The sequence below is a fragment of the Hippichthys cyanospilos genome, chromosome 11 (assembly GCF_059441005.1).
Source record: "Hippichthys cyanospilos isolate Australia breed blue-spotted pipefish chromosome 11, RoL_Hcya_1.0, whole genome shotgun sequence".
NCBI classification, from domain to species: Eukaryota; Metazoa; Chordata; class Actinopteri; order Syngnathiformes; family Syngnathidae; genus Hippichthys; species Hippichthys cyanospilos.
In genome coordinates this window covers 16,668,881-16,681,640 of record NC_142379.1, presented here as the reverse complement: position 1 = coordinate 16,681,640, position 12,760 = coordinate 16,668,881, and the positions used below count along the sequence as shown (strand labels likewise).

The 12,760-nt window shown below is 38.5% G+C and overlaps 1 protein-coding gene across 1 annotated transcript; it reads right to left on the bottom strand.

The window, feature by feature from the left end:
• Positions 1–3,370: 3,370 nt before the first annotated feature.
• On the bottom strand, positions 3,371–9,077 carry aasdhppt (aminoadipate-semialdehyde dehydrogenase-phosphopantetheinyl transferase). The gene is made up of 7 exons (XM_088428549.1): positions 8,672–9,077; positions 8,478–8,591; positions 7,610–7,739; positions 7,142–7,263; positions 6,355–6,516; positions 4,542–4,595; positions 3,371–4,402 (listed from the first exon to the last, which is right to left on the bottom strand). The coding sequence occupies exons 1-7, from the start codon at positions 8,834–8,836 to the stop codon at positions 4,247–4,249; spliced, it is 903 nt and encodes a 300-aa protein (XP_088284675.1). The 5' UTR covers positions 8,837–9,077; the 3' UTR covers positions 3,371–4,246.
• Between the last annotated feature and the right edge of the window lie 3,683 nt (positions 9,078–12,760).

Below are 12,760 nucleotides of genomic sequence, written 5' to 3'. Positions count from 1 at the left end.
GATATTTAGTCCAAATTTCCTTTGATCTTATTGATTTATGATCCCGCAATAAAATATTTATGACAGGTAATGACATGAACTTTCTGGTTCGGAACATTTTGTTCTCAGACAAGTTAAGACATGTTTCCCCATTAGTTTCGCTCCCCACTTTGCACCTTGCATCCTTTGTTCTAGCCCTTTGTTTATTGTTTGGTTTTTGATGACGGTGGGATGGTTTACATTCAAATTTTGAGAAGGACTTTCTTTGTGATTCCTAGGCATTTTTACTGTATATAGCATAATTATGAATATATATATAGTGTGTGTGTGTGTGTGTGTGCGTGTGTATATATATATATATATATATATATATATATATATATATATATATATATATATATTAGTTGAGGTGTGTATTGCTAACAGTCCTCTTTCTGTGGTTAGTTTCCTAGGCTGTTGGGATCCTTTCTAATCAAATGATGTGTAAAAAGGACTTCCTGTGAGGCTCTGGGGTAGTTGTACTGTAGGCAGCATAAGTGTGAATATTATTGTTTAACTCATTCAATGCCAGGGACATATTTTCAAATTTTTTTCAATAGCTTGGACATTAAATTCCAGATGCTTAAGTATTAAATCGATACTTAAGTACATTAACGTCATTATTTTCCAGATAATTAAGTATCTGGGATTGAATTTGTGGACGCTTAAAAAAAACGTGAAAATATGTCCATGGCATTGAATGAGTAAAGATGAAGTGTGTATTGTTCACCACCCCGCCACCACCAAAGTTTAGTGTCTGTAATGCGTGTGTGTGTGTGTATGTCTGTGAAAGTGAATGGAAGCCGTGCACCTGTGACCATTGACTTGATGTATTTGTGCACTAATCAGATGTTTGCATGCCCAGAGGTTCAGATGACCAGTCACAGGAAAAGCCACCTTTCTCTTGCGCTCTCTCTCCATGTAAGGTGTGAGTGTGTGTGTGTGTGTGTGTGTGTGTGTGTGTGTGTGTATATATATATATATATATATATATATATATATATATATATATATATATATATATAAAATTATTGTGAGACCTGACCATTATGTTTTGACTGATATTTATCATTCTCTGTTTGTTGGGGGGTTTAATTATTGCACCCAAATATATCCTCCTTTTTCTTTAATCCTCAAAGAATTTGGTCGTTGTTTGACTCTTGAGTTTCTGCCCTTTCCCACCCTTTGCCTTCATCCTGTCTTTCTGATGGATCCTTCTGCCTCTGCCGGCAGCTCTGGATTACCTCGGTGCACATGCACGCACGCACATACGCACGCTCTCATGGTCTCTGTCACACACTCATAATTTTTTTCCTTTGCATTAGTGCAGCTGGGTGGACGTAGATGCCCCAGTTTTACATGGAAAAAGAGCCACGGTTTCTATCAGGCAAATGTGTTTGTCTTCAGGGTGCTTGCATTGCACATGAGGTGGAGCAAAGGTCACTTTTTGCTGTTTCACCTTTTCATTTTGTTTTCTGGTTAGTTGAAAAACAAGCCTGCTCCGGGTCAATAGGTTTCACTTTGGCTTTTGTCAACATAGAGCTGATGTGACTTGGCAATATTTATTCTAGTAGTTTCGGAAGGGTGCCAAACATTTTGCCATGTGTGCAAAGAAAAGAACGCTGTATCGCAGGGTAGCCTGGGCATCACTTGTGACGTATAAAAAAACCAAAACACAAATAATGATTACGGTACATACAAATCTTTGCCATTTAGGTTCTCATTTTGAATCAATGATGTCCGTGATTACAGTACATGTGCATACATGTGTGTGTTTGTGTGTGTTTTGATGATGCCATTGTGGCGTGACAATTGTAATCACTGCACATGTTTCAGAAGCAGGAGACACAAATAAAGACAGCAGATAGCACACACATGCGCATACACATACATGAAGAGAATCAACTTGAATAATAAAGTGGTGCTTCATAGTGGGTTTGTTGAGATTGTGTCATGCTGTTTTATTTTGAAGATCTAAAAATGACAAACATTTGGATATATTCTATTTTATTATATTATATATAGATCATGACACGGTCAATGAATGGACCACGTCGTTGTGGGGTGGATAAATATAAATGAAATACATTCCTTGATGAATGACCATATCCAATTGGCTGGCCCGGGCTTCAGTGTAATACATGGAAGTGGGCTAAAGTTAAAACAATAATATTGAAGGGAACATCTGTTCAGCTATGCTAGTTAGTATATATGTTTTGCTTTGTGTTATATTGCATTACACAATCAACCTAACATATAAGTGAGTCAGTGTTTGTTCAAATGTGTTCAAGTGTGTTGATCCTTATCCCATCCTAATGTAAGTGGCGCTTGGGGACATAGCCAGACATTTTTCATTGGGGTGTCTAGGGTGACAATATGCCTCAGTATTTATTTTACAGCAAACTAGATTAGTATGCATTCAGATCAATTTTACATGTATACTTTAAATATGTTGTTAATGAAAAAAATGTGTTGCAGACAGTTCTAATTAGAATACTATATCTGTGTGAGAATGACAGAGCTGAACGTGACAGAGCTCAAAATTTTCTCCTTGGTAAATTTTCTGCCCTTGATGAGGCTACTATTTAAATGCTAACGTGCTAAAGAGTGAATGCGTTTGTCCGTTTGATATAAGCGGCATGGAGTGAAAGGGGCCACCAGACGCACCGGAATAAAGTGTGTTTTCAAGAAAAAAAAAATACTTTTTTGGGTCATTCTTGTGACATATGAAGGCATAATGAGAAAAATAATTAGAGATGTGCAAAAGCCACATTTAGAGCTTCAATATGTGATGTGACTCAATGGGATTTGTTCACTTTGGTTTTGACCTTGTTCTTTGCTCACTTGAAGCGATACCCTCCGAAATTGAAGCCGCTCAGAATTCATTGCTGGCAATCATAAATGTTAAACAGGTTCAATGCTTATCAAGTCTGAGATTGAAGGGTGAAATGAATAATAACCAATGAGGAACAAACATGAACCAACAGTCAAAGAGCTCACAATGTTGTACTTTCACGCTCAAGTGCATTATATTCCCACTCCAAATAACTCCTGTCATCATCGAGATAAAACGATTCCTCTGGTCTGATAAGCTTTGATTACCTGAGGCTACTAAACATGCTCTCTCTCAAGTGTGACTCCATCCTGACCTCGCTACAAGATTTAAGATGGCCAAGAGGAAAACTAATTCAGGCCAGCTGATGGCAATGCCAGCAAGTGTGCGTATGTGTGTTCCCATGCTTCATTTCTTTCATGCCAGTAAAAAGGAGTTGCATTTAAATACTTAACTAATCATACTCATGAGTCAAAAGAAACACAATAATCTCAGGCTAAACATGAATGATTTCCTGGCCATGGCTGTAAATCCCTGTTTTAATACTCTGACCTGAATGATGGGGAAAAAAAAGGAAAAAGTCTGAAAACAGCATCGTTTATAGAGGTTTGTGAGAATGCTAGTGATCACATGACACTATCAAAAAACAGACCTTTAAAAAGATGATAGTGCTTGGTTTTGATCGACAAAGTCAGTCCAGTAATAATTAGTTGTTTTTTACACTGTAGAAATGGACAATATGATGAAAATAGTTGCTGACGACCATATCCATCCCATAATATGCACAGTGTAGCATCCTCCATTGCTTCTTCAAAGATACCTCACGACATGAAGATGACATAATTTCAAAGTGGTTTTTCAAACATGGCAGTGTACACTGTACGCAGTAGCGTGAATAATTAAAACCGTTGTGAAGGCAAGCCAAGCAGGAGCATTTAAAAAATATTCTTAATGAAAGGTTTGGTATGGAGGGCACCCTTCTGGAGAACTCAGGAAATGACCATATACTGGTTTTAGCGGTAATGAATGTTCAGCTATACTGAAAGAGCTTCAGAATTAAAAGACAAATATAGAGATCATGTAGAGTTAAATGATCAAAGTCCATGTTATTGAGATGTTAAAAAGAGCATATTTATATTATAAATGTGCATATATATGCATATTGACGTAAAAGCCCTTGAGGGGCTTATGAGTAGAAACATGCAATCTCATTGAAGTGCTATACTTATACCATTTACCACAAATTATGGTATATCGACTTCAAACATTCATAGATGTAAATTTCAGCATGCTTGTCTACCTCTCTCTGTGATCAGTCCCGGGAACATTAAAATTGCTCAAATCTGACAACATGATGCTCTGCATAAAAGAAAAATGTATCACAGAGAACGGGGGCTAGCGGTCTTTCTGTCGTGATGGTGTTTCGGCCTTCATTTTGAAGTTTTCCCAATAGGCGGGGTCTTCCTCTGTCAAAGGTGAGGCAGACGCGATGAGGTCAGCAAACGTCAGCAGTGTGAAAGCCGCTGGTGGAGATCGAGATGAGGTAGGATTCTGAAAGGGCGACGAGAGAGATTATGTGCACGCCATTATGACCAAGTATCATGATATAATGATTTACCAGATGGTACAATTTGGCAACTGTTGGATGCTCATTAATCACAACTTCAAAATAACAATGCATAATACTTACGGTAGGGTGTCCCAGTGCTACGGCAACATAATGATCTGCGTCGAGTAAACTCTCCTGCACGCACACAAACGGCATAAATATCACAGGTCATAACATTACAATATAAGAAATTAATTTAAATAACTAAAATAAACAAGAATTTTCGTATGTGAATTACTTAATTGGCGTGCCAGTAACAAGAATTCTTATCCACTACGTTTTTTAACTGAATGTATAGATGACACTCGTGGCCAGCGCTCCTCTTATTATGCCGTAATAAGAGGAGCGCTGGCCACGACTGCACAAACTGTTATTTTGCCATCAAAAACACATTTTCACTGTTTTTGTTCATGTTTCATCAAAGGGAAGGACTGTTGAGATATTTCAGACGCTACTAAAAAACCTAGTGTCAAAGTCACTGTTGTGCAGAAAACACATCTTCATACAAACGCTAATTTTCTCCTTTTGTCCAAAATAGCTTGGCGTCACTCAATTGACCTATTTTCAAACAGTGATTAATAAAGAACAGAATGAGGTAGAATCTTACTTTCTCTTTCTGGCTAAAGAATGGAATCTAGTCTTTCATATGGTACCACCAATGTCTTCGTGTCATACAATATTCTGTGGGCCTTGAAAGGTGTGTCATAATGCTCGAAATCGGTAGGCACTCTAGGGGTTGAATTTTCAGATAACGCTTGCCGCTGAAAGAGTTAATACTACACGCACGCACATTACTATATATATATATATATATATATATATATATATATATATATATATATATATATATATATTTTTTTTTTTTTTTGTTAAAGCACAAAATCAACACAGTATATGGTTGAGAAGGGGTGGGGGGCACACCCCGATTATCAAACAATGTGAGTGAGCTGCTAGTCTCCTATGAGAAAACCTTGACACTAAAACTGCATTAGGCCTCAGGCACCTCTCGAGGGAAAGAACATGACGACACAGACGTCGCTCTTTTTAGAATGCTTGTAACCTTTTAGCGGTCGCATGCTAATTCTTTTGCCGGTGTGCATGTAGGCGAGGAGAGGGGAGGCTAAAAGATAACACCGGAAAAGGCAAAATTGAAAGAGGACAAAAAAGCAGGTTAAGGCAGATGAGAAAAGAAATATCGCATGGAATACAAAGAACGGAGCGAAGAACAATCGAACTTGACGTTTTGCGTGCTTTGATCCAGGACCTCTTGTCCCCTTGGACCTTGTTAGCCATCTCAGCTGTGAGACCACCTGGGATTTACAGAGTGGACACTTCTATTAGGAAGTCCACTGAGGTGCAGGGGTTATGTCTTGCCTTCACAGTTATTCATTCCAAACATGTCATTGGTTGCTCCTTCGCCATGTTTCTAACAATCAAATTAGACCTGTTTTGTTTTTATAAATACTGTTAATATATGTTTCCAAAAATAAGTGCCATTTTTATCAAATCATTCTGCAAGTGAGCCAAGACATTTTTAGACCAGCCAAATGCCTTTTCATGAGGTAGCATTCGGTGCTTTAGATAACAAAATACGGACCATTCATTAATATGATGCCAAATTATGACGTCCCACAAGCAAATGTTTGAATTAACTGTCAGCTTCAAATTTTGATATGAAACATGACAGCTTTTTTTTTTTTTTTTTTTTTACACCTCTGCACTGCACAGGGGACATGCAGCCATGGGCATTTTGTGCTTCAGTGGTTCATCATGTTAAGAAAATAATTGAAATATAAGACAAATGTCAACGAGGATTAAATAATGTACTTGTGACGTTCTTTATCTAAAAAGACAACTTGATCTAGTCCTTACCCAATCCTACCCAACCACTCACTTCAAAAAGCCAGTCCTCTTTGTCCTCTTCATCCAGTTGCATTTTGGTCTGGCATAGCACACGGGTCTGTGTGAGGGCTTCAGATGGCAGATGAAACTCCAATCTTTGCAAATTGAAGCCCAGTCCTGTGCCAATGGCCTTGATGAAACTCTCCTTCAGGGCCTTGGGATGACAGAAAAATCTCACTCAGCTCAATGAAGACTGTGTGCATCACATCACTATGACATGCCTTCTTGCATGTCTGCATGTGGGTGCCCTACCCCCACCCCAAAAAAAAAAAAAAAACACAAAATACCCTCAAACAACTAAAACAACACCCCCAAATAGAGGGTACACTTATTTAAAAAAAAATGGGAATCACAAATAAATGTTTTGTAATACAATAAAGAAAGGAAAAAATTGAACAGCATACATCCAAAACTATTATTTTTGTGAATATGTGTGTATGCTGAACCAAAACCAACCAAATCCCAAAGCCAATGAGCCACAACAGAATTAAAGGGCTGATTGCTATGGCAACCACGGAGCTCTGACATTAGTCAAAGGTGTTATGATGACATCAGAGCTTGACGTCTCTGTGCCACCCTCTCAATCTCACATCTTTGCTTACCACTGCTGTTCCATCTGTGTGTGTGTGTGTGTGTGTGTGTGTGTGCGCGTGAATCAGGGAGAAGGAGGGAAGAGTGGCAACTTTAGGGTTCTTTCTCACACACACAAACTGAACACCCCCTGCAGGACGTTGCAGCGATGCAATGTGACAACAAGGTTGTATGGTCGCCATGGTTACCCAGTGGCGGTAGAACACGGAGAGCTGCTGCTGCTCAGAGCCGGCTGACTGGATGACGCGCCACTCATACGGTGTGAATTGACGAGTCATGATGCGGAAGAAATCGGGCACAGTGCTGCTACCTGAGGAGAGGAACAGATGGAAGGAAAGAAGATAGAGACCGAACATGCAGGGAAAAGGAAAAAAATGAAGGGTTATGTTTTGTGTCAGATATGAAGAGGGAGACATTTGTCATCAAATGCAGATTGCGCCTCTACGTTTTCAGCAACGGTACAACAGCGACACTCAGTGGCCAAATTTGAAGACACACGTGTAATACACAGTCATACGCATTTAGCTTTGTGTGTGTGTGTGTGTGTGTGTGTGTGTGTGTGTGTGTGTGTGCGCGTGTATGTCTCTATAAAACAGAGTGAGCCACATTATGAACATCTATGAATTTCAAAAGTGAGTGCTGGCTTCATCACTTACCAGGCATGGATGTCTTCATGATGTCAACCCCAACGTGAATCCCCATCTCGGCAGCAAGCACCGCATAGTCCCCCTGGTGGGAGATGTTGAAGCTCCAGGTCTGAGGCTTCACTCCCAAATCTGGACTGAGCTGGACAAATGCACATAGAATACCTATGCATTCTCGATAAATGCAAGTCTCAAATGATGACAGGTTAAAACAGAAGGTGTGCATGGACTTTAATAGGGTTGTTGATCGCTTACGGTTATAACAGATGAACCAGCCACAACATGATCAATTGTGTAATATCATGCTATACAGAGCAGGCGTTTTATGGAAAATTGGAAAACTTTAGCACTAAAGAGCCAAACTGAAGTTTTAAAACAAAAAGGGCAGGTCATTCATAAATTAAGTAAAAAAAAAAAAGTGATGGCTTTGACGATTGTAAGAATGGCAGCTGTGTTGTGCTGTGCTAGCCTAAAAACCACAAGCTTCTGGCTTGTGACTTCTCAATTTAACCTGAAAGAAACACATAGGCTAGTTGTACTTTTTAAAGCATTATCTTTAGATAATGAAGCTTTTAAAACAACGTGGGTGAATTTATAATTAAGCCTTATAACGCCAGAATTTTTGTCAACATTTTTTTTTTATCTTATTTCAAAAGGTCGTAGCTTGATCGTAGTTGGAGATAAAGGCATTGTGTGCAAATGTTGCTTGGTTCTATTTTGTTACTTTGGTGCTTAAAGAGTTAACGTAAATTTATTGGAACAAGTTTTCTTAACATAATAGCACGTGCCTCCAGTTAGCTTTTGTTTCTCCCTGGCTCAAACTATGCAAGTGTATGTGAGATATCCCCCACCCCGACCAGTACAGTTTATCATCACCAACTTGAAGCGGTGCAGCCAGGTATGGCTTCCCTCTCGGAGATCGTTCCAGGCGGATATGTGCCCAGGGAATGTGCATCCTTTCGCACACGAACCTCCTCAGCAACAATCGGCCAGCCTGACACATGAACGCGTTTACTACACAAAGTGAAAGTAAGTAAACATTACTGTAGCACAATGAATTTAGCACACGCCCACCATAGCTGATTTGGCATCTTTAGCGAACACAAACTTTCCTATTCGGTCTTTCTCCTCCGGCTGAACACAGCGAGCGGCAAGAAGCCAGTCAGCCCTGCCAGGCGTCCACGACCCGCAGCGAAAAGCCCAGCGCACAGAACCCATCTGCTCATCGATTTCTGACATCTTAATCTGGCCTCCCTAAACAGTCCAGAAAGTTGCACGCCGCATGAGTTGTCAGCTTGCTAACGTCAGCGTTGCGCGAGAGAGCGTTAACATATCCTATCTGTGAGTAATAGGTGAAAGACAGCCGATGGTCCAGTGAGGAGCAACAGCGCCCAGCATTTTCTTATAATCATAACGTCAAATACAGTTGCATGAGCTTGGTTTACGCTTTAGCTTGACGCCACACACTCCCGGAAGAGGCGGTCTGATGATGTCATAAGAGGTGTTGGATGATTGACCAATGGGACACATCGAGGCTGACTACCGCTAATGATGCGTTCGCTTGCAAGTAAAAAAGGTCGTAAATGTCAAACTTCGTTAAAGAAAAATTGCCACCGAACGACGCGAGGAAAAACAATTTCGGCATTGTAATTGAAACTTCCAATTACAACTACTCACTCTTCAATGAATTCATTCTTTCAATTTGAAAGGGCAAATTCATTGAAGATTGAGGAGTGATCATTCAATTTTAGTAGTCGCAGTAGCAGTAGTATAACTGTAGTGTAGTATTTGTACGTTAGCATTTAGGTCATGAAGACATCCGTTTAGTTAAGCAACACGTGATGTGCTCCAGCTAAAGTAAAAACCGCTTGTTGCAGCTGACCAAATGAATATCAACAGTATCCATAGCGATAGAAAACTATACGTTTTGGAAATGAAATGATGAACAGATACTTTCTTTTTAGTTTAATGTTGGAAAAGCACCTTAATCTCTATATTTACAATTACATTAAAAAAAAAACGAACTTCTGTCTTTTATATTCAGATGTACTCATAATTTTCCAAAGTCACTGAGAGCCATAGCAAAATGATGTTAAGAGCCACATGCTGCTCTGGGGCCATGGATTACCGACTCCTGTACTAGACCAACAGAAGGAATGCACAATATTAGGTCAATCTTGACCCGTGATACACAAACACCAAAAATAAAGATTAAAATTGAAGAGGTCATGGTAAAGTAAGACTTTCGAGGTATATTTTTGACACATTACTTACATGTAACACGGGACACAGGTGCATGCATAATCCCTTTTTAAGTCTTGTGTTAATTGAAACACTTGAAGGTTTTTTGCAATCATTATTTTTAATCCAGAACTACTTTTTTCAGGGTTTTCATGGCATGTCTATAGCTGAGTGACAGTATTCAGAGGTACACATTTCCTTTTTACCATGGTGCGCTTCTTCTGCAACTCCATAATTAGATTGGACACAGGCCAACCTTTTCAATTTACATGCTTTCCCATCTGAAGATCCATATTCACTCTATTACCTGTGTTTCTAAATTACTTTTCCTTGTTGTCAGTCATATTTTTCAGTCAGCTGGGATAGGTTGCACCCACGGCTCTAATGAGAACATGTGGTATAAAGAATAGATGGATGTATGCAAATCCCATTCAACATTACATTACAATTTTTTGCACAGGCATTTTCAAACACCGATAACAAATTATTACTGGATCTCTAAAGAACAAGACAATGAAGTCTCTCAAGCTTATCACTAATTAACAAATTTTACCCTTTCTTTTTTCCTAGGAAGAAGGTTAAATTAGACAAGCATTCTAAATCTAATTTTAAATGTAATTCTAATCTTATATAAAGATTAAAAAATACAACATGTAACAAAACCTGTTGACTTAACATAATATTCAAAAACAAGACATATATTTCAACTGTTAGCGCATGAAAAACTTAAAAGGATATTTTACCGAGGGTTTTAAAGGGCATTTGGTCACCCCGTTGGGTAAGATCGATGTGCATGCAGTTTTTTAAGGGTAAGAGATTTTTACAAGATAACAATATGTGACTGTTGTCTTTAATCGGCAAAGTCATCAAATTTAAGTGGTGACGTTGAGGTCACGAAGCATTGATTTAAGATGTTATCAGCAAATGATGCATGGCTGCCTGAGGGCAAAAGGAAAAATCATTTCCATGAGAAACAATTTAGCAACTTGGCAGCAACCACTAGATGGCACTAGTAGATAAGGCCCATCTACTCTGAAGCTTGAACGACTGCACAAAAAAATGAAGTACGATCATTTTTGAATGCTAAATCCCAAATCAGGAGAGTAGTTATCTTGTTTGTAATTTGAATGTCTACACATATGAAAGTAAAAAAAAAAAAAAAAAAAAAGAAAAATCTCCCTTTCATGACCAATCCGTGGGAACACAGCCTCTTGTCCAATGTCATCTTGCATAGACTCCTGTTCACACAATCCCAATGAGAAAAAGAGCAAAAATCATTTATGGATTGCTCAATGAATGATAGTTTCCTTCTATCAAAAAATATGCATCAGTACAGATGAAGGGACATACCGTAAAAAGATCTCCACGGACATTAACACATTTATTGGCACACAATTGCATTTCAGCCATTTAAAAGCTTCAAAAATGTCATCTGACTTGGTTGTGCATTCTAATGCCTCTAGTCCCCAATATGAAGAGAACACACACAAACACACATACATACACAAACATTGATGCACACTTTCTATTTTAAATCATTGCTCACCTATTCCATAGACTAGGATATGGATGAATCTTTTTCCCAAGTTGCACTGGAGGTGTCATTGCATGGAATGAAATTACACATGTTGTTGCAAATGTCATTGGACTCGCTTTATTACATCATGCATAACTGGTCATTGGTTTCCAAACATTAATTTTAAGACTCTAACATTAGTCTAACATTAATCTTAGACTGGCTGATTATCAACGCAAATATTGTATATTTCTGGAAAATATTGGCATCAGGCTCCTTAAAAATATGATGGCTGTTCTGGAACACTGCACTTTTTTTTCTTTTTTTCAAACTCAGCACAAAGATAAGTGAAATTATAGCATTTGTGTTTTTAGCAGAATTTTATTTGCATACATGCCTACAGTACATATGTGTGTGCGTGTGTGTGAGTGTGTGTGTGTGTGTGTATATATATATATATATATATATATATATATATATATATATATATATATATATATATATATATATATATATATATATATATATATATATATATATATATATATATATATATATATATATATATATATATATATGTCACATTCTGTGTCCCTAATCCTGTGTTTTGTCTGCAGATTAGGGGGCGGAGCCGCCGGCCTCACACCTGGAGCGCATCTCATCAGGAGACTATTTAGGTGCGCTCGGAGCAGTGAAATGTTGCTGGATTATTGTACTTTTCGTCTGATACCTATACCGAATTTCTCAAGTGCTTTTTTTCAAGCTGGAAGATTTTAGTTGCCAAGTTTGTTCCAAGTTTCCTGATAGTTATTTTGTTTGTACTTTGTAGTTCTGGTGATGTCACCGGCTGGCTCCGCTCCCCTTTATTGGTTAAGTATATGCATTTTTGCTATGTCAATTTTGGGTGTACTTTTGCTCCTTTTTGTAATCCTTGGTTGAAGTTTCATATTGCTGAGTTGCTTGACACGCGTTGCGTGCACTTTTCGTAATAAACCTTTTTGTCCATTCAGCGGTTTTGTTTCTGTGAGTCTTGGGGTCCCCTTTTTAGTTGTCCTCGACACTATTGTGACTATAATATATATATATATATATATATATATATATATATATATATATATACAAAGTATATGGCAGCGTGTGGCAAAATGGTTAGCACGTCTGCCTCAAAGTTTAGAGGTCTTGGGTTCAATTCCTTCTCACCCTGGCCTTCCTGTGTGGAGCTAGCACATTCTCTCTGTGCTTGTATGGTTCTCCCCCCACATTCCTAGAATGTGCACTGAAGGTGTATTGGACCAGATTGTGATACGATTGTGAAATGTTTGTCTTTATGTGCCCGGAGATAGGCCAGCAACCAGTTGAGGGTATACCTTACCTACTACCTGAAGTCATGAGCGGTTAAGAAAAGC

Excerpts from the sequence above, each read along its gene's own strand:
- aasdhppt (XM_088428549.1), bottom strand. The coding sequence starts at position 8,836 with ATGTCAGAAATCGATGAGCAGATGGGTTCTGTGCGCTGGGCTTTTCGC. Across the intron at positions 8,592-8,671 it reads AAGATGCCAAATCAGCTATG|GCTGGCCGATTGTTGCTGAG; the intron begins GTGGGCGTGTGC and ends TTCATGTGTCAG. Across the intron at positions 6,517-7,141 it reads CCGTGTTCTACCGCCACTGG|GCCCTGAAGGAGAGTTTCAT; the intron begins GTAACCATGGCG and ends TGTCATCCCAAG.